The 21,636-nt window shown below is 40.6% G+C and overlaps 1 protein-coding gene across 2 annotated transcripts in view; it reads left to right on the plus strand.

Annotated features, from left to right (window-relative positions):
* The window catches only part of myom2a (myomesin 2a), a 42,947-nt gene extending 21,311 nt beyond the window's left edge, over nt 1-21,636 (plus strand). Inside the window, exons 14-37 of one of the 2 annotated variants that reach the window (XM_083933666.1) lie at nt 1-54; nt 1,651-1,834; nt 4,174-4,348; nt 5,330-5,451; nt 7,103-7,290; nt 7,411-7,537; nt 7,665-7,843; nt 7,948-8,062; nt 8,619-8,778; nt 10,324-10,430; nt 10,526-10,570; nt 10,662-10,798; nt 11,671-11,815; nt 12,222-12,281; nt 12,737-12,804; nt 12,888-13,001; nt 13,130-13,217; nt 13,781-13,819; nt 14,568-14,673; nt 15,968-16,131; nt 16,247-16,283; nt 16,365-16,387; nt 18,101-18,156; nt 18,459-21,636. The exon at nt 1-54 is cut by the window's left edge and continues 74 nt beyond it. In XM_083933666.1, coding sequence (XP_083789792.1) covers nt 1-54; nt 1,651-1,834; nt 4,174-4,348; nt 5,330-5,451; nt 7,103-7,290; nt 7,411-7,537; nt 7,665-7,843; nt 7,948-8,062; nt 8,619-8,778; nt 10,324-10,430; nt 10,526-10,570; nt 10,662-10,798; nt 11,671-11,815; nt 12,222-12,281; nt 12,737-12,804; nt 12,888-13,001; nt 13,130-13,217; nt 13,781-13,819; nt 14,568-14,673; nt 15,968-16,131; nt 16,247-16,283; nt 16,365-16,387; nt 18,101-18,156; nt 18,459-18,983 — 3,018 coding nt within the window. In that variant the 3' untranslated portion in view covers nt 18,984-21,636. The remainder of the gene's footprint in view (nt 55-1,650; nt 1,835-4,173; nt 4,349-5,329; nt 5,452-7,102; nt 7,291-7,410; nt 7,538-7,664; nt 7,844-7,947; nt 8,063-8,618; nt 8,779-10,323; nt 10,431-10,525; nt 10,571-10,661; nt 10,799-11,670; nt 11,816-12,221; nt 12,282-12,736; nt 12,805-12,887; nt 13,002-13,129; nt 13,218-13,780; nt 13,820-14,567; nt 14,674-15,967; nt 16,132-16,246; nt 16,284-16,364; nt 16,388-18,100; nt 18,157-18,458) is intronic. The other variant, XM_083933667.1, reaches the window with a different exon arrangement.

Consider the following 21,636-nt stretch of genomic DNA (forward strand, 5'->3'; position numbering starts at 1 on the left):
TGGAAGCCTCCCAGCCCCCGCGGACGAGCTCCGCTGTGGTACATCATCGAGAAGGTGTGTGTGTGTGTGTGTGACGCTTCACCTTTGGCCATCCATTTCCATCAATGTAGCCCTGCACTGTTAGCGAAGAGACAACGACATTAACCTCTTAAACTCAGGGGTTCCCTTTCAATGTCCCCTTGAATTTACTGTATATTTAAAGTGAATTAATCTTCTTGCTAATTACATGACATTCATAACATGTAGTTCTGCTTTTCCTGTTAATTTTGAGTCTTTATGACTGCGTCATTATATCAAATGGAGATATTACTGATGTTTTTCTACATCATTTGACACAAACACGTCCCCACAGTTCATCCTGATGCATTGAGCCTTGTTAGACTAGGTTACTGTGGGTTTGAACATGAGCCTATAAAGATGGATTTACAGCAGAGTTTAAGAGGTTACATGTGTTTTTTACATTTGTGTTATAGTCTAAAGACTCGTTATGTGTCATTTGCATTGGTGGGGCTCCAAATATGGCCACACAAAATATATGAACGTGTATAATTTCACATAAAAACTCGACAATCCAGGACAAAACATTTGATCTCAGCACAAAAAGTTCTTAGTTCAGAGTAATTTCTTGGGTTAGGGGTAGAATGGGTTTGCTTCAACCCTCATCAATATAAAATACTGAGCCATCTTGTTATTTTTATCTCAAGACCCTTTACCTATAGAGTAGGTTAAGACCACACTGTGACAGACACTATGATTTACAGAGACCCAACAATTCCCCCATGAGCAGCAACGAGTCGCACACATCGAGTCACACACTATCTTTATTAAAAATATTAATAATTATTATAGTTATTATAAACAGTATTAATCCTGCAATCTTGGGCACACGTTGTTGCTTTTGTTGCGTTATACAGTGACACACAGTTTGTAAAAATAAAATAAACAGGAATAAATTAAATAGCAAACTTGATTTTTTTTGGAATAAAAGGAATTGTTTAGATTAACCGACTAATTGATAAAACAGTGGTTAGTGGCAGCCCTACTTGCCTCTTTATAAATCCTCGTCATAACTCTTCATTCATTTCAATTCAATTTTATTTTCAGTGCCAAATTAGAACAAAAGTTATCTAAAGATACTTTATAAAGAGTATTTAAAGTACACTCTCTGAGTTATTCATGATTTACAGAGACCCAACAATTCCCCCATTAGCAGCAACAAGTCACACTATCTTTATTAATGATAATATTGATTATTATAGTTATTATATACAGTTTTAATCCAGCAGTCTTGTGCACACAGTGGCAACGAAAACCTTCCCTTCTACAGCTCAGTCAAGTTTTACAATGTGAACATGAACTTCTGATGACTTCTGTACTAAGTCATTAAGTACAAAGAGAAAAAAATCTTTTGTTTTGTCGAGAATGAACTCATAAATCATGATAACATCATTAAAGATATTATGCATCTGGACTTCCGTACACACAGACTTCATATCAAAGATTTATTTTAGCGTTGGTGCCAGGTTAAAACTAGCTTGAGCCCCATCTCCGCAACAACACATGATCTCTGCTACATTGATGAGTGTGAGTCGCAGATGGCTGTTGTACTTTCTCATGTCCTCCTCCTCCTCCTCCCCGACTCTCCCACAGTGCTTAGCAGGCACTGGAGCATGGCAGCGGATCAACGAGGCAGTCAAACTGCACTCCCCTCGTTACCCGGTTTTTGATTTGCAAGACGGGCAAAAGTACCAGTTCCGAGTGTATTCGGTCAACTTGTACGGCTCCAGCGAGGCCTCTGCGCCCTCTGAGCCCATTCAGAAGGTGGATGAGGACGGTAAGGGCCGCGATCAGTGCACAAGACGCTCAGACACAGTAAACTGCAGCACAAACAATATTCAAGATTCAAGATTCAAGCTTTATTTATCCCGAGGGAAATTATTGTGCAACAGTTTCAATACAAAGGTGGGAAAGGGTCAGAGTGACATTAAGCATAAAAACATAAATCAAATTAAATAAAGCTAACGTAAAATAAATCAAACAATAACTAAATGTGACAGAGTGCAACAGACATTGTGGTTAAACGTAGGTTTATACAATATACAACAATACGCAGCGTGCAGTTTAGAAGCAGATTGAAATAAAATAAGTACAAACTAAAGAAGTGATAAGGAGCGATAAGCTATGACAGTGTGAAAAAGTGTAGCAGCATTTCCTACTGAAGTAAAGTACAGTAAAGTGTAGCAGCAGTAAGTTACAGTACCCCTAAATAAAGTGATGTAGTGGTGATATAAAGTGACAGTATGCACACATGGATACATATTGATTTCAGTTTGAAAGAAGAGTGAGAGCTGATACTTTTATCATTTTATTGTTTCTTTTTTGAAGGACTACCAATTAGTCAAAAAAAAACCATCTTTAATGGAAATTCCTTATATCGTGGGGATTCACCGCCAATGTTTATCTGCTGTGTTGCATCAATTTTGGCCTTTTGTGTTAAAAGGTTAAAAAGGCTTCTAAAACTCGCATTTTTCATTATTCATGTTCAGAAAGTTTTATTAAAGGTTGTTTGTATGATTTAATCTGTGCTCCTTCAAGATGGTGTAACGTAGATTTTATTGTGCTGTGTCCACTGAGCTTTTATCATTAGATGTCAAAATTAAACATTTATGTAGGAAAAACAATACTGAAAAACAAACTTTTATCTCATTATTTCAGCTTTTTAATCTCATAATTATGACTTAACATGGCGATATTTGTTCTTTCAGTGGAGGAAACGGGCTACCGTACTTTCCAGTGCAGAATTAGAGAATGTATCTTTATGTTTGCACACGTGTATACCCAAAATATCTACAATTTGGGACATACACATGTCCAAACATAAAGGTACATTCCCCCAAAATGTATCTGCAAACATACAAACGCATTCAATCCTCAGATTTCTGCTTAAAAGTTAATCACTGTATCTTCCAGGTACTGAGCTGCCGGTTGGTATGTACAGTTTAGTGGAAACACCTTTTGTATTGTGTCACGTCACAAATTAACTCACTCTTCCACTGTGTGTGTGTGTGTGTGTGTGTGTGTGTGCAGAGCTCACAGGGAAACATAGTTGTATACAGTTCTTTGTATTGTGGCCTATTTAAACTATATATCCAGTCTTTATTTAACTACTAAATTACTGTTCTATACAACAGTAATTTAGTACCAACGTCTCTTCTCCATTAAATCTGGTGCTTCTTGTAGCTTAGCTCTGATGTCGTCCGCTTGTGTCTTTACATGATGTTTATTATATGCCAGGTAGTATATGTTAAATCAACCTCCCCCATTTCCTCTATTAGCAACAAAGCCTTTCACTGGTCTTCTTGAATTAAACAGGACACAATATATGACGTTTGTGTCACAGTTTGAAGTGCAGGCAACAGGAGAAACGCAGATAAATGAGGAGGAAGCAGGAATAACGCAATGAGTTATAAATCATAAATTGCTTACAGACGGGATGCAGCAGGGCAGGTAAGTCAGGTGACCGCAGGCCTTACGAAGGGCAGGAGAAACGAATCAGGGCGGGAAATCAGACAAGTCAGGAAGTGCATGAGGCATGTCAAAATAAAACAGAAAGAACAAGTAGCAAGAACTGAAAACCCACTGTGATAGTTTGCAGAAAAGTGTCTTAATCCAATCTCAGTCACACGACCCTGGAATCAAACTCTCACGTTGTTGTTCTGCCACGCCACAAGATCTTTAATACACACCCAACAAACTCACTCCTCTGTTTCCTCACAGTTTGAAATGAAAACGCCACAAGAGACATAGTCGCACATTTGCATGTTTTAGCGGTAGTTTTATATGTAACGAACAGAACGAGGAGGACACAGATCAGACCTGCAGTAAGTGATATTTACACATAATTATGAGTATTTATGTTGAAGCATGCGGATGGGAATTTGGTTTGTTGCTTCCACAAAGTGTGGAAGTCAAGGAAAAGTCAGGTAATACGTATATTTGAGTGACAGCTGATCCTACGTTCGTCTGAATCATCCTGATGAGGTGAATTTAGCTCCCTTTGGTACATATCCACATACAGATGTTCATGGATTTCTTCACTATAGACGCTGAATCTGCATATTATTAATATCATGACTTATATTTGATAATAACTGATCTCCCCTCCTTGAACAGGCGTCCCCTCTGCTCCCGGTCAGGTCATCGTCACCAGAAACACAAAGTCATCCGTGTTCGTGCACTGGGAAGCTCCCAAACACAAGAAGAACCTGATGGGATACTACATCGACGGACGCATCGTTGGCTCCAAGGAGTGGTTCCCCTGCAACCACAAACCCTTCAAACACTGCAGGTGAGCGAGAGGTTTTAATACTGCAGTGATTTATTATTAACTATATCCGGCTTGACAGAGCTTTTACATTATTTGCACAGGATGAGCAAAAACAACGTGAGCGATTAAAACAAATAAAGCAACTGCATCCATTGTTGGACAAACACCTGGAAAACGTATTTACCCCAGCGCTGCACATGTGAATCTATGTATTCTCTCTCTGATCAGTTTTGGAGTTTCTTGGACAATAAAACATTCACATTTTATATTTATTTGGAACATTATGCAGAATAAAGTCCTTTTTCTGTTTGGCAGCACCTTTACACCCTGATCAGACCGCGTGTTTTTGAGTAACCTGTGGCAACCTGTGAGCGCCTTGCGTTTTCCCCCTCTGTGTGTTTTTGACAGAGCGGTCTGAACGCCTCTAGTTGAAAACCCTTAAAGTTGTGATCCGTAAGAAATTAGATACGTTGTTTCTAGCGGCCTCTTTGGCGGTGAGATGTAACTGCAGGTGAGCCTCTGGGACTTCATCTCCCAGACTTCCTTCTGAAACCGAACCGTGCCGACTGTATGACGTCAGTAGATCCGCAGTTTTCCCCTGCAGTGATGCGGCGTGATGCTTCATGCTCCACACTGATAGGAGGTCCGAAGAGAAAAGAGGAACGGCGTAAAAAGCGTCACCAACTGTGCAGCACATTTGATTTTAGAGCAGGAAAGTCTCCACAGACACTCAGATCATATTTCTCTGCAAAGCAGCAAATACAAGTGCTTTCATTAGTGGGTCATGTGATCAACCACTATTGTTTTAACTCTTTGGTAGATAGAAAATTAACTGCATGAAAATCTTAAGGACTACAACTGAAAACTGCCCAACATCAGTCAACTTCACAGTCTCAGGACGAGTGATCCGGTGGTGACCCAGCAAGAATAACTGCTGACCTGTGATGTGTTTTGCGAGTTAAATGCATTACTCAAAATGAAGGTGAAATGTGTGTGTTACAGGTTTGTGGTCCACGGCCTGATCCCAGGAGAGAGCTACACGTTCCGCGTCCAAGCTGCCAACGTTTACGGCCTCAGCGAGGAGTCTCAGGAGTCGTCTCCCATCGCTGTGGAGCCGGCCCTCGGTAAGAGCTGCGTCAAGTTTATTATTATGAACTCTGCTTCTATGCAGAAGCCCTCGAGCTTTAAAATGCTCATAAGATAAGAAGGAAATTCTTGTGCTTACGTACGTACATATGGAATATACATGCATAAGACTAAAAACAATAACAGAGTAATAGTAATAATTGTATGTATAGAATAAAAACAGTATGTGTAAAAGAGTAATGTTAATGCATTTTAGAAAAAAACTAGAATTAGGAAAACAGAAAAGTAATGTGAATAATATTATAATATATAAGTATTGACAGTGGAAAAAGCTGTTTTTCCCACGATATTAAAATAAAAAAACATTTCAAAGGGAACAGATGAACCACCAAAGGTCGCCAACATTCAGTTTGTTGTAGAAATTGTGAGTGACACTTTATATCTTGAACAACGCACTTATATTCTATTAAATAAGTTATATAAGACACATTTCTTTTCTAACATGGGAACCTTTTATGGACCTCTGACCGCAGCCTGACCAAGTCTGCAGAACTTTATGTGACTCCACTGTTTGAAAAGGAGCGACATTGGCTTTGTGACCATAGCTGATCTTTTTATTTCATTTAATTGAATTCAATATATTTTATGTAATGTATTTTTTTTGTTTTTATTATTTTGGTAAACAAAAGACAACAAGAAGACCACATTTATTTATTTATTTATTTGTATTTATATTATTATTATTATTATAATTATTATAATTATTTTATTATTTTGGTAAACGAAAAGATTTAAATTGATGTATTTATTTATTTATCATTATTATTATTATTATTATTATTTATTTTGTTTGTTTGTTTTGTATTGGTAAAAAAAAGGTGGCAAGATGACCATGTTTTTTTTAATTTATTTCTATTCATGAATTTATTATTATTTTCTTATTATTATTATTATTATTATTATTATTACTAATATTATTATTTTGTTTTGGTGAACAAAAGGCAACAAGATGACCACATTTATTTATTTATTTATCTATTTGTGTTCATATTATTATTATTTTATTATTTTGGTAAGCAAAAGTTGGCAATATGACAATTTTTTTATTGATTTAAATTGATGTATTTATTAATTAATTAATTTATTATTATTATTTATTTTGTTTGTTTGTTTGTTTTGTTTTGGTAAAACATTTCTATTGTTTTTATTTTTATTTTGTTCTTCTTCTTCTTCTTATTATTATTATTATTATTATTATTATTTTGTTTTGGTAAACAAAAGGTGACGAGATTACCGCGTTTTTAAAAAGCTTTTTTTTATGTATTTATTATTATTTGACGGTGATGAGATGTTGACATTAATTTCATTATCCTATCCAGGCAAGGGGTTTGAATATGGTATGTATGAAATAGTTCATTTTCCTCCCACCAGACTTTACCCCACTGCTCCACCTTAACGTCCACTTTCACTTTGCATGATATGAATATTTTCAACACCTTGTTGTGACAAAATGCACTGATTGGTGTCAGAGTGATCACAAGAACACTTGAACACATAATGAATAACGTTCTTGTGGCTCACAGGGAACCAAAATAATGAAATTCAGTCATATTTTCTTATTAAAATACTTTCTACAACTCTGTATAAGTTAATTATCTCATATTAACTATTAAATTTCATGTGATTTAGCCACTCCCAGCGCTCCCTTCGGCATCACCCTGCTGAACTGTGACGGCTCCTCCATGACCGTGGCCTGGAAGAGTCCCAAGCACTGCGGCGGCTCCAAGATCAACTCTTACTACGTGGACAAACGAAACGCCGACACTTTGGTGTGGAAGGAGGTCAACCTGTCGGCCATCAAGGAGAGAATCTGCACTGTGAGAACGGCGTCAGTCAGGCGCTAAATTACACCGTCATGTTTGTTTTTCATGGAACAAGGACTTTTACAAATCTGATTGTGCGTGTGAGTTAAAGAAGAATCTCTCTTGTGTCTTCAGGTCGACGGTCTGACGGAGGGACACTTCTACGAGTTCAAGGTGCAGGCCGCTAACATGGCTGGCGTCGGCGTGCCCTCAGAGCCAAGCCTCCCGATGAAATGTGAAGCTTGGACCATGGATGAGCCAGGTGAGAGAACTCGTCGCTGCTTCTCAAATAACATGATACCGGCAGCTCTCTGTTCTCCCGTATCCCACTGATCAATCAATCACACTTCTCTGTACCCTCATGTTTTTTGATTGGATCTGAACACCAGGCCCAGCCTTCGACCTGAGCTTCAGTGAGGTCAGAGGTCAGTCTCTGGTCCTCCTGTGGAAGGCCCCCGTCTACACCGGAGCTGGCGCCGTCACCGGATATCTGGTGGACATGGCCAAGAAGGGCTCATCAGAGTTCGTCACGCTGACTCAGGAAGCTGTCAACCACCGTTACCTTAAGGTAGGAGAGCGACTGTGATGGGACTCTCGTGTTTAAAGGAAATATACGTTGGCGTCTAGAGGCAGGGGTGTGCATGTGAAGGTGTTTCCGTGGTTTTCCCGCAGGTGACCAGTCTGGTGGAAGGTGAATCCTACGTGTTCAGAGTTCGTTCTGTCAACGCGGCAGGTATCGGGAAACCATCACAGCTGTCCGAGCCGGTCTGTGCCAAAGCTCTGCCAGGTAACAACAACTTAACTCTGTTCACTTCTACCTTTTTATTGTGACGCGAGACGCTTTAAACCGATATAAGTGATATCACAGCAGCTGAGGGTCTGGAGTTTCTTTGAAAAGGTAAATAACTGAAAACGTCAACCCCCAAACTACAACGGCGTTAAAGTGTAATTCCGGAGTAAAGTCATAAAATAAAATAACAGATCCCTCTCAGTCCAAATCCAAAATCTATATTTTTTGTTTAATTTTGGATCGACATCCCCCTTAAAAATGTCCACAAAGTGTTTTATTAAGCATTGAGTTGTTGCCAAAAAGTGCAATTTACTGTTAATTATTACTGTTATATTTTGAGAAAAAAGGGAAATCACTGCAGAATGCTTGTGATACAAAGGCAACATCCTTGGAAGTCTCATTAATTATAGATGAATTAATATTTTGCATGCACAATACTCTTGTTTATACCAAAACTCACTAAGGGGCTAAAAAAGGACCCTGAACGTTACATTAACAGATATGTTTTGAAGTTTTTCTGCGTCATTTCTCAGACAAACATTTATGTTCCCAGGCACTAAGGAGATCGTGGCCGGCGTGGACGAGGAGACCGGAGACATCTTCTTGTCTCTGGAGGCCTGTGAGATCTGCGAGACGTCCAAGTTCGTGTGGTCCAAGAACTACAAAGCCATCGGCGACTGCCCCAGGGTCGCCGTCACAACGAAGGGCAGAAGGTAAGCTCACCGTAAACCTTTGACGCGTCACAGAGAGGCTTCGGGCGGAGCTCAGTGTTTCTTCTTATTTGGTCACAGACAAAACGATTATCTGCACAAAGACGCTCATAAATACAGCAGAACAAACAGTGCGTCTTCCCCCTCGAGGCGCCGTCTCTGTTGGTGTGTCCTCACTGAACTCACGGTGATAACGTGCTGCTGAACAGGATCGTGTTTTTCTGTTTCCTGTTTGAAGACGAGAGACATTATCTGCTCCCGAGCGATGTTTAACGTCTGAACTTTCTTTACAACAGTACGAGGGTTGCAGGGTTTTCACAAATTTTTGCCACTTCTTCCGTATTGGATCAACCATGTCGCTGCGGTGGGGGCTTGATAAAAGCACATCACATTATAGAATAGAATAGAAAAGTCTTTATTGTCTTTGTGGCAAAGCAACAATAAGATTGGAGATGCAACTCAGCTTAGTGTGTAGTAAAAGACAATTAACATTTAAAACCCAAGCCAACACACGACAGATACCACTGTTAATAAGTGCAAAAGGTGTCCATCAGAATAAATATTAATATATGGATTTATAGTGTATTTAGAAGAAAAGGTAAATGTTTGAATATATTGCACATGTCTGAAAGAGTGAAACTGATGTTACATGTATCGTCTTATGTAAATAAATAAGAGTATATCAGATATGAGCAGCGGGGGAAGAAGTACTCAGAGCTTTCACTGTAGAAATACTCTGGTACAAGTAAAAATCCTGTGTTCAAAATGTTTCTTAAGCAAAAGTACAAACACTTTAGCATCAAAATGTTACTTTTAGTACAAAAAATAAAAGTACTCATTATGCAAAATGGCCCATTTCAGAATATTATATTATAATGTTTGATAGATTCGTGTAAATTATACGCAACTGATAAAGGTGAGGCTCGTTTTATTTACTTTCTATCTACAACAGTGCATCCTATTTTATTTGTTGATAATATTTAGTATAATAGAGGGTGACCCAGGACCAGGTGGAGAGATTATATCTCCACACTGGCCTGGGAACGCCTCAGGATCCCCCAGTTAGAGCTGGTTAATGTGGCCCGGGAAAGGGAAGTTTGGGGTCCCCTGCTAAAGCTGCTGACCCCGCGACCCGACCCCGGATAAGAGGCTGAAGATGAGATGAGATGAGAGATGAATATTTAGTATTAATTATATGAATCTGTCAGATAAGTAGAAACTAAAGTTATCAAATAAATGTAGTGGAGTAGAAGTATAAAGTAGCATAAAAAGGAAAATATTTAAAGTTCAAGAACCTCAAACTGTACTTAGAAGCACATTACATAATAAAGCACATTTATCTATATATATAAATATATAAAACTGACAAATGTAAACAGTAAAATGCATATTTTTCCCGACTGCAGCAAGAAAACACTGCAAACTTTGTTTAGAAGTTGTGATTTTATTGGGAATTTACTGTATTTCCTTTAATTCCTGTAGAACTAATGCTTCATAGTTGTGTTGACGTGAATGGATATTTAATAGTTTGCTGTGTTTGTTTCTCAGCTCCAGAATGACTTTCACCAACCCTGACAAAGACGACCTGGGTAAATACTCCGTGGTGGTCACTGACACAGACGGCGTCTCTGCCAGCCACACTCTGACTGAAGACGGTAGGTGGTGTTTTGTGTCTTTGTACTCTGTTGCATTGTTAGGATTGGTCGTTCTGGTTTGTTTGTGTCTCACGTTCACTGCGTTGAATCCGCAGCCCTTAACACCATGCTGGAGCTCAGCTATGCCATCAGACATCCAGGTGAGTGTTGTGCGTTCGCAGCAGATCTCCTGTATCACTTTAACGTTTTCCCTAATGATCTGATCTTTGTGTGTCTTCTGCTCCTGCGCAGTTGTCCCTCTGAAACACGGTCTGAACTACGAGGTTTTGGAGAAGGGTCACGTCCGCTTCTGGGTGCAGGCCGTCAAACTGTCCCCCTCTGTGTCCTACAGGTTCATCGTTAACGACAAGGAGGTCAAAACTGGGGAGGTAACGCGCCCTTCAACATTCATAAGTTTACTCAAGTACTTAAGTACAATTATGAGGTACTTTCCATGTTATGCTACTTTATACTCCACAGTATAAAGCAGGATGAAATGGTTACAATTACAATTCACAGATCTTAAAAGTGTTTTCTTTAGAAATGTTGTAATATTTTGCTAGTAATATATTTATTTAGTAAACTGTTTCCTTTTTTTATTATGGAGATTCTTTCACGTACCACCAGTGGTACGAGTACCACAGCTTGAGAACCAGCGCTCTATTTTCTCATTTTGAAACCTTGTAATGACACACACACACACACACACACACACACACACACACACACACACACACACACACACACACACACACGTACACACACATGATATGCTACGTTGGCCTCCAAAAGGGATTTTAATCTCAAGGGTTAAAAAGGTGAATTAAAGGATAAATAAATAAATAGAAGAGTGAAATTTTCCCCTGTTTCAGTCTCTTGTTTGTTTGTTTGTTAGCAGGATAGATTAGAAACTGGGAAGTGTTTGCGTGAGACATTTTTCTGGTCTTATCACTTTTTTTTGTATTTTAAAGCAGATTCAAATGCATAATTTAACAAAAATATCAAAGTAAATATTCATATGATCTGGAAGAACTGATCTATTGTTTCTGATTAAACTGCCTGAAGTTTATGCAGTAGTTTAAATTCCCTTCATCTTGATCGACGACAACATTAAAGTGTCCTTTACATATTAATGCATCAATAAAAATGGTGCAGTAATATAAATGTAGTCGCTCTGCAACATGAGTTCTTTCACTTTAGTTACTGCAGGAATTTTGCTGGATAGGTTTATCAGGCCTCTGCTTCGTTCTTTTCCACTCAGGGAATCAAGATCAGCCACGATGTGGCGACGGGAGTCATCCAGATGACCGTGGATCATTTCACCAGAGCCAGCGAGGGCACGTACACCGTCCAGATCCACGACGGCAAGGCCAAGACCCAGAGCTCCCTGGTCCTGGTAGGAGACGGTGAGGCTTTCTTTCACCCTCACACAGCTGTCAAAACTCTGCTGATGCATTTTTATCACAATGTTATGTATCGTGTCAACATCACATTATAGTTGTAGTAGCTTTTGAAAGTACAGGAATGTAAAACAGTAAGTTATTAGATATTGGTACGTGGTTGCATCATCTAAATACTGCATCAGCTGTTTTTCACTCATCTCAGTTTAATTGTTGGAGGCTTTGTTGGCATGGAAAGCTAAAGTTAACTTTGCCAAACATTTGTCGTTACAAATACGCACACGTAATCACAAAACTAGGAATATAAACACCTGGCATACTTTTGTTGCATCTTTGAAACCTTTTGCAGGAGCAGAATGTGACGCTGAACATATGCTACTGATCTTGACTCAGTTGTGTTTTCTCGTTCCAGTCTTCAAAGTTGCCCTGAAGGAGGCCGAGTTTCAGAGGAAAGAGCACATCAGGAAGCAAGGTATCAAAATACACACAGTGACCTAGAACAGCTACACCATGACGTAGTAAACATCACAGACTAAAGGCCCAGCCGCACGGCGCCGGCGTTATCCGAGCAGACCTGTCCCATGTTTAGTCCTGACTCTGGGCACACAGAGCAGACCTGTCCCATGTTTAGTCCTGACTCTGGGGACACAGAGCAGACCTGTCCCATGTTTAGTCCTGACTCTGGGGACACAGAGCAGACCTGTCCCATGTTTAGTCCTGACTCTGGGGACACAGAGCAGACCTGTCCCATGTTTAGTCCTGACTCTGGGGACACAGAGCAGACCTGTCCCATGTTTAGTCCTGACTCTGGGGACACAGAGCAGACCTGTCCCATGTTTAGTCCTGACTCTGGGGACACAGAGCAGACCTGTCCCAGAGGATCTGAGAGCTCTGGATGTCTTTAATGTTTCCACTTTGTCCCTTTAGGTCCTCATTTCTCTGAGTATCTTTACTTCACCGTCACTGAGGATTGCACAGTGATGCTCGCCTGCAAGGTAACATTTCAATCCCCCTCTTTTTTTTCCCATCTTTCTCATCTCCTCTCGATGAAACTAACCTTTGTGTCTGTGCGTGTCAGGTGGCCAATGTGAAGAAGGAGACATCTTTCCATTGGTTCAAAGAGGACGATGAGATTGTCCCAGAGACTCCTCCCAACGTCCTGTCCGGAGCCTGCGCTCTGCCCCTCCCTCTGGTAACTACTGCAGCATTCACACCTAATACTAAACTGTTTCACTGGCTGCAAGTAACTAAGTACTGTACTTAAACGTTACATAATTATTATCATTATTAACTATTATAAACTTTACACACTCTTTTTAGTTCTCCAGAAAAGATCAGGGCGTGTTCAAGGCCGTGCTCAGTGACGACAGAGGAAAGGACACGTCTTCATTTGACATTTCAGGCAAAGGTGCGTTTCCCTCATTTAGAAAGATTCATTTATTTATATATATTTATATATATTAGGTATTTATAAGATCAGGTATTTTTTAATGTTCACGGCAAACTCCAGGCTGTGGCCAGTGTCCACATTTATTTATTGTTTTGTTGGGGATCTATTTCCTTGTTTCTTTGCTTTACTTTTATCTCGGCTGCTTTATTGTTATTTTAAACTTTCAAGAAAATGGCTGGTAATGCTTTTTTTTAAGGGTAAGACATTTGAATAGTTTATCTCCTTGTTTCTTTACTTATATCATTCATTCAGGACACATAGAGACATACAGAAACAGACAACCATTCACACCTACGGGCAATTTAGAGTCATCAATGAACCGAACACCTGCACGTCTTTTGCTTTATTACTAATTAATTATAATTGTTTTGTTTTTTTAGGTGGGTTAATTGTTTAGAAAATAGGAAAGGGACTGTGATATGTTTAAAATGATTGTTTTTGTGATGAATTAATAACAAACAAAGAATTATTACCTATAATAAACACGTTATAATACGTCTTTCTTTTCTTTTTATTTGCAGTATTTGACGACATCATCAATGCTATCGCCAAGCTCGCCGGTGAGTCCGATCAGCTGACCGTGTGTGTGTGTGTGTGTGTGTGTGTGTGTGTGTGTGTGTGTGTGTGTGTGTGTGTGTGTGTGTGTGTGTGTGTGTGTGTGTGTGTGTGTGTGTGTGTGTGTGTGTGTGTGTGTGTGTGTGTGTGTGTGTGTGTGTGTGTGTGTGTGTGTGTGTGTGTCGTTCAGTGTTGTGACGAAGGAGTTCAACTGCGGCAAAGACACAAACTTCACACGTGTGATTCCTGACAGTGTCTACAGGATGAGTTTGTCCTGTAAACACGATCAGGACTTTGCTGTAAATTCAGTTCTGCCTCTCGGCTGCGAGCAGGTGGAAGTTAAGGATTTAGCCTGAAGGTCTGAGCGTCGCCTCCCCTCACCACAAAAATGTGATTTAACCTTTAAATAGCTGAGAGAAACAGCAGCCTAAGGGAACTCTTTGGATGACTCTCTTGAAACGCCATCATTGAAGTATTTTGACCGCGTTAGAAATGACGTTCAGGGTAGAAGAACAAGAAATGGACTAAGATTCTCCACACTCGATTAATTTGACCACATGTAAAGGTACTTCTTTATTCTCACTGTGTGTGTGTGTGTGTGTGTGTGTGTGTGTGTGTGTGTGTGTGTGTGTGTGTGTGTGTGTGTGTGTGTGTGTGTGTGTGTGTGTGTGTGTGTGTGTGTGTGTGTGTGTGTGTGTGTGTGTGTGTGTGTGTGTGTGTGTGCGTGTGCGCGCGTGCGTGCGTTGCTCTCAGGTGCGTCTGCCTCTGACCTGGTGCTGCAGTGTACACCAGAGGGCATCAGGCTGCAGTGCTACATGAACTACTACACCGAAGAGATGAAGACCGTCTGGAAACACAAGTACAGTTTGAATTACTTGGTTTGACTCAAGTGTACAGAACCATAACACCGTACATACCGTAATATAACATTAAGCTCTTTTTTGGGTCGTTTGTGGCGAATATCAGCATCATAATCTATTTTTATATCCTAGTCCGTGATGGGCATGTTACTCAGGAGGTGTAATAATTTACTTTTTAAGTCTTATTACTTAACTTATGATTTGGTATCAAAAGTAATTAGTTAGATAGATAACTTTATTTATCCCTGAGCTGAAATTAGGTCATCGTAGCAGCTGAACAAAGCAATCAGAAGTACAAAAAATAAGCTATACAATATATATACAATACAGCTATAAAATATATTTACAATACAATATAAAATGACTTACGTTACACATTAATTTACTATATTTATTTATTTTTACGGTTAAAAAAAGTGATGTACAGCTCCTTTTACGACTAAAGCCACTTTATTGCGCAATAACCTTAAAGCAACACTTACCAGGGCCAGTTGGTAAGTCTTTAAAACACTCTGTTAATAAACTCTGGCTTCACTAACTACGTAGTTGGTGCTTTGTTTTCTGTGTAGGGACTCTTCTCATGCTGCTGCAGAGGTTTGCTGTTACTTTCAGCAGCATTAGTGGTTAAAAAAGATGTTTAATGCCTTCACTGTACTGCCCCAAGCTAATCAGTGTTAGGGCGGACTCACACTGTCCGTCTGTATCGTGCCCCGTGCTTCAGGGTACTTGCCCCCCCCCCCCTCCGTCTTTCCCCGCGGGCCAGGCCCATTTGTACTCACACTACCTGGGCCTCGCGCGAATGCTTCCGCCATTGTTTGAAATGTCCGCGCATGGTCAGTCCTTCTTTTTTCTATGTCCCAACAGGCGCACATAAAATGACGTCAGAACCGCCGTAGGCCTCGTGCTCGTACACGTGCGCACGCTCGTGCTCGTACATGTGCAAACATGCTTTACAGGAGCCCTTACACCTCTCCCAAACGGGCCGTGGACAGCAACCGTACCGCTCCTAGGCGCGGTACGCTTGCACTCACACTGGTCAAATGAACTAGACTTTAGCCGTGGAACATGTTCGGGCACGGTACGGAAGGACAGTGTGAGTGCGCCCTAAGTCTCTCTGGCTCCTGAACATGGTGTTAATTTTAATATCACCTGTCAAAAGCAAAATAACTCATTTATCATGTGTTGGTTTTGTTCAGGAAACGTTACCCTCCATAAAGTAAACAGTAACAGTAGCAGTTTGCACACAGCCTCAGTGTGAGTCGTTCGGTGACTGTTGTGACGTAAACCCTGCAGGGAGAGTAAGATCGCCTCCTCTGAGAAGATGAGGATCGGAGGCACAGCGGAGATGGCCTGGATGCAGATCTGTGATCCGTCCGACAAAGAGAAAGGTCACTACTCCATCGAGATCTCAGACGGCGTGCAGACCCACACCAGGACCTTTGACCTCTCCGGACAAGGTAAACAAAGCTTTACTTTATCACTCTGTAGCCTTTATTTTAATGTTTTCTAAAATATTCATGAGTTAATTTGTATTTGACTAAAGTCCTGAGCTGCTGGTTCTTCTTTTTGCAGCGTACACCGACGCATATGAGGAATACCTGAGACTGAAGTGAGTCATTAGACAGTTCAGCAGTCCGTCATATTAATATATTCGTATATTAATCATATCGATGTTCTCTTTGTCTTTTAGGGCAGCCGCATTTGCTGAGAAGAGTGAGTATTTCATCATTTATTATCCTGACACTTGTTATTTTTTATTTAATACAGGCAGATAATACTGTACGTACAACACACAGCAGTGTGATGACGGACAGACACCGGACAAATAATATAATAATAATAAAAGTAACAGTCAAAATAGTAATAATTATAAAAATGTAGTAGTAGTAATAATAATAACAATATTAATAAAAAATCAAAAGAGTAGTAGTATTAATAGTATTATTAATAATATTGATAAAATATTTTATAAATAATAAGAAATAATAGTTAAAATAATAGTTATAATTACTATAATAATAATAATGAAAGTAATAATTGTAGTAGTAATAATAATAATAATATGAGTAGGAGTAGTAATGATAATACTAAAAATAATACATTTATAAATAATAGTTTAAATACAAATAATAATAGTAATAATAATAATAATAGTTGTAGTTGTAATAAAATAATACTAAAAATAAAAATAGTAATAATGATTATAGTTATAATACTAAAAGTAATTTTTATAAATCACAAAAAATAATAGCAATATTTAAAACAATAATATTTATAAATGATAATAAACATTAGTAATAATAATAATTAAATAAGAAGAAATAAAAAGATGAATTTAATGTAATAAAATTAATAGAATCCCTTCAGTAATTCAAATGATTACGAAACTCATATTAGTTTCTGATTTGGCTTCAAATATGAATATTTTACCCAATAGAATCATTGCATTTATTATCCTGACGCTGAGAGATTCATTATTTATTCCATTCCTTCAGACGTGTGTGTTTTTATTATTTACGCATTCACGTCGTGATGTTTTTAAAAACTCCTCAAGCGACATTCTGGACATTTGCAGACGCACGTCGCCGACGAGTTATTTGCTTTCAAGGCGAAATATGAATGAATGTTGAAGATCAAAGGGTTTTTACGTTCCTCCTCTTTCTCCCTGTGAGCATCTGCGACAGGTGGAGTGTTGCATCACTTCACAGTGAGACTGTGGGCGACGTTGTTCTCCGCTAAAGTGGAGTTCATGCTCATTAAGATACAAGAAACTTTATTGATTCCCGATATTCAATCAATCAAAACTTTATTTCTATTATGCACAGCGACACAAAGTGCATAAGAAGAAGAAGAACAATATCAACCAACAATAAATACAAGTTCAAATAAATCAATAATTCTACAAAATAAAAAGTTCATAGCAGGAATTAAGAAGACTAAGAAACTAATAGATAGGTTACAAATAAATAAATAAAAATAGTCATATCAGTTAAAGTGAATATAAAAACCTTAAATTAATGATTTCATAAATAGATAAATAATAGATTAATAAAGAAAGTTAATAAATATAGTAAAATATTAGGATTGTGAAACAAGTAAAAGGGAAATATAATTAAGGTCTGTAAGGATGAACCCTGGGCGCCTCCCTAGGGAGGTGTTCCAGGCACGTCCAGCTGGGAGGAGGCCTCGGGGAAGACCCAGGACCAGGTGGAGAGATTAGATCTCCACTCTGGCCTGGGAACACCTCAGGATCCCCCAGTTAGACCTGGTTAATGTGGCCCGGGAAAGGGAAGTTTGGGGTCCCCTGCTAAAGCTGCTGCCCCTGAGACCTGACCCCGGATAAGCGGCTGAAGATGAGATGAGATGAGAGATTATAATAAAATGTCATAGTTGCAGAGGTAACGTGCATGTGTGGTCTCTCCTCAGACCGTGGCAGGGTGGTCGGCGGGCTGCCGGACGTCGTCACTATCATGGAAGAGAAGGTGAGTACGTTAAAAGTGAAGATGATGTGGTTTTACAGTAAAAAGGGGTGGAGGAGCTGTACTGTAAAGGCTTAAAGATGGAAAAAAAACCTAAGAAAAGCTTTTGTGCAGAAATATATTTTTATTATCATGTAACGACCCGTCTGATTTATCTAACGACCAGTCGGAGGGGTCCTGAGCCCCATGTTGGGCACCAGTTCTCTCGGGATAAATGGGTTTATTTTAGTCTTGTTCCACTGTCCCTTAATTGTTTCTGGTCCTAAAATACATTGTGACTTGAGTTGCCTCTCGACCCTCTTCAGTCTCTGAGCCTGACCTGCACCGTGTGGGGCGAGCCGACCCCCGAGGTCACCTGGTTCAAGAATGAGCAGGAGGTCGCCTGCAACGAGCACACCCAGGTCAAGTTCGAGGGCGGCAAATTCGCCAGCCTCGTCATCAACAAGGTAACTCCTGATGACTCCGGCAAGTACAGCATCAACGTGCGGAACAAGTACGGCGGCGAGTTCGTCGAGATCACCGTCAGCGTCTACAAGCACGGCGAGCAGATCCCCGAGGCCAAACTGGCACATCCCAAAACTACCGCCACGCCTGTAGCCACACCCGTGGCCACGCCTGTGCCACCAAAATCCCCAGCTCCGCCCTCCAAGACCCCAACCCCGACCCCTTCTAAGGCCCAGACCCCAGCATCCATGAAGAGCCCAACTCCGGCGTCTACCCCGGTCCCCAAATCTCCAACCCCGACCCCGAAGTCTCCGACTCCATCTCGTGGCATCAAGTCGCCCACCCCGCCCAGATTCATGAAGTCTCCGACCCCACCCAGGAAGTAAACGACGGTGGTGACGTCTAAAGAAACGCTTGCTGATAGCAACGTCGGTTTATAGCATGAGTGTGAAACCACGGGGTGTTTGAGTTTATTTAGATGTAGTCACCGTTTAAACAAAAGAGGGATTTCTCACACAGTAGATTTCCTTTTCAGTTTCATATCATTCAGCCGGTCGCCCTGATTTCAACACAGGCGAGAAAAAGGCGCAAAACTAAAAAAGGTAATAAAAAAAAAGTAGATATTTATGTTTAATGTTCAAAAAGCTGCACCTTCCACTATGTAAGGTTAGTGGAAAGCCTGTAAAAACAATGTTAAAGGATAATTCCTGTTTATTACAACTTTGGTCAGAAAAATCACACAATTTTTATTTCTATAAGTGACGTCACTTAAAAGAAGGGCGTAAATCTGACCCTCATCGCCAAAGCCACGCCCCCTTCTAAGCGGGCAAAGAAACGTATCTTTCACCTTTGAGGAGAAACCGTTAAAAGCTGTTGTGCAAGCGGGGTTAACTGAGACTCGTCACTAAGGGCGCATTCACACTGTATTTCTGCACCGGGCCAAAACAGGTTTTTCGGGTCAAGCCTAGAGCATTTGACCAGTGTGAGTGCAACCGCTCCGCGCATAACTGCGGCTAGCTACCAGTCCATGGCCCGTCTGAGCGAGGTGGGCTTTTGTAAAACGCGTTTGAACATGTATGAGCACGAGCGTGCGCACGTGTACGAGCACGAGGCCCACGACGGTTCTGAGGTCATTTTATGTGCGCCTGTTCGGACATAGAAAATAGGAGGGACCATGCGCGGACATTTAACAACAATGGCGGTGAAAGGTTCACGTTGGTGTGATGCGGAGGTGGAGTGTTTACTGCAGATTTGGTCGATGAAAAGATTCAAAAACAGTCGACAAGACGCACAAAAACTCAGAGGTCTATGGAAAGATTCGGAAACAAAGCCTGGGGCGCGGTGCAGAAGGACAGTGTGAGTGCACCCTAAGATGTGAGGCTCGTAAGATACGTGAATATGTACTCTGTGTGGTGAATGACTGGCCTGTAATGCTTTATTAAGCGTGTTCAGACCGGATGCGATAGAGAAAAAGAAACTAGATTGATAAAGAAAGCAAGTAACGTGCTGCTTGATCGTATTTGGACCCTCGCGCCAATTGCGCGTTTGGAGTATCAGGAAGCAAACCGATGTAGATGAGGCAGTTAGGTAGCAGATGATGTGGCTGTGTGCTAAATGGAAGTTATGCTAGTGCTATTCTGAATGCTTCTAGAAAGCTCTCAGATGAAGTGTGTGGCTCTTCAAAGGGCCGTTGTGTTGTTGTGAGATCGGGCCGTCAGTGATTTAACCTCAAAAGCCGTACAAAGCGCTGCCTCTTCAGCACACAGCAGGTTTCCTCGTAGATCTGACCGGGAACACGTTTCACTCTGCACTGACGGCCTTCTTCTTCTTCTTCTTCTTCTTCTTCTTCTTCTTCTTCTGGATTTCCGGCAGACTAGATGCCTAAAGGCACGTTGCTAATTGGCTGACGTGCCACAGTGTCACGCGGATCGCCTGGAAAGTTCAATATTTTAAACTTGTGTGTTGGACTTGCGTGACTGGATTATCGAATCCCGTGTAAAGCGCCGTCCGGCTTGAAATCGCGTCTGTAGATTGACTTTGTATGTAATCGAGCTGCTTCTATCACGTCTATCGCATCAGGTCTGAACGCACCTTTAGTCTGGACCCTCTCAGCTCATTTTTCCAGCAAAATGCTCCTCTGAACAGCCTGAACAGTCTGTAGGGGAAAGGGGCCGGACATATCTGCCAGAACAAACAAAACATGAGTTTGGCAGATTCGTCTAGTAAATGGTAAAATGATGCCGAAGACAGTCGCCACTGATGGACAGCTAGCGTAGAGTGCTACTAGTACAGTCGTCCACTTGAATGCGAAAAAGACGGAGGGGACATGACGGCGATCGTGGACGCTCAGGGCTAAGATAAGGTCACATAAGAATCAAGTAGACAAGTCTATAAAGCAAAGGTTTGTTTAATAAGAAATGAATGCATGCAAACGTGTCAAAGTTATGATCCAAACACGTCAAATTGCCTTGACTTCTAAAGGATGTTCTGTTTCCTGTCCCTCAGTAAAAGGGGGCGTGGCCTTGGTTATGATGCTTGTATAGGAGAGACAATGAAAGGCAAACGGTAAAATTATCACCATTTACAGACTTTCTGGTGACTGACCTGCTTGTCGCCATCCTGTCCAGTTGTGTTTCTTCTCCCGTCTCTAACGATTTTAACGCGTTCCAACCGTTTTTGCGTTTTACAGCCCAAAAAAAAAAAAACAATGACCAAAACTATGGAAATAAGCCCAAAGTTGTTCTAAACCATAATGAGCCTTTAAACTTGGAGACCTGGCAGGAGTGGGCAGGTACAGAGCTATATGTTGGGTTGTGTTGTCACTTCCTGGGTGGAAAATTACGCCAGATACCAGATAGTTTTTTTGTTTTTGCTCTGGGAGCCGGTGACGTTTGGTCCCAGGTAGCTTTCATCAGCTGGAGATGCCACGAAAGAAACCAGTTAGTGATCCGATATGCACTTCCTGCTCTGGTCTGTCTGTGACATGTGTTTTCCTCCCGAATGCTTTGTGATGGCAATAAAACTTTACTCATCAACCTC

Source organism: Echiichthys vipera, assembly GCF_963691815.1.
Source record: "Echiichthys vipera genome assembly, chromosome: 2".
NCBI lineage: Eukaryota > Metazoa > Chordata > Actinopteri > Perciformes > Trachinidae > Echiichthys > Echiichthys vipera.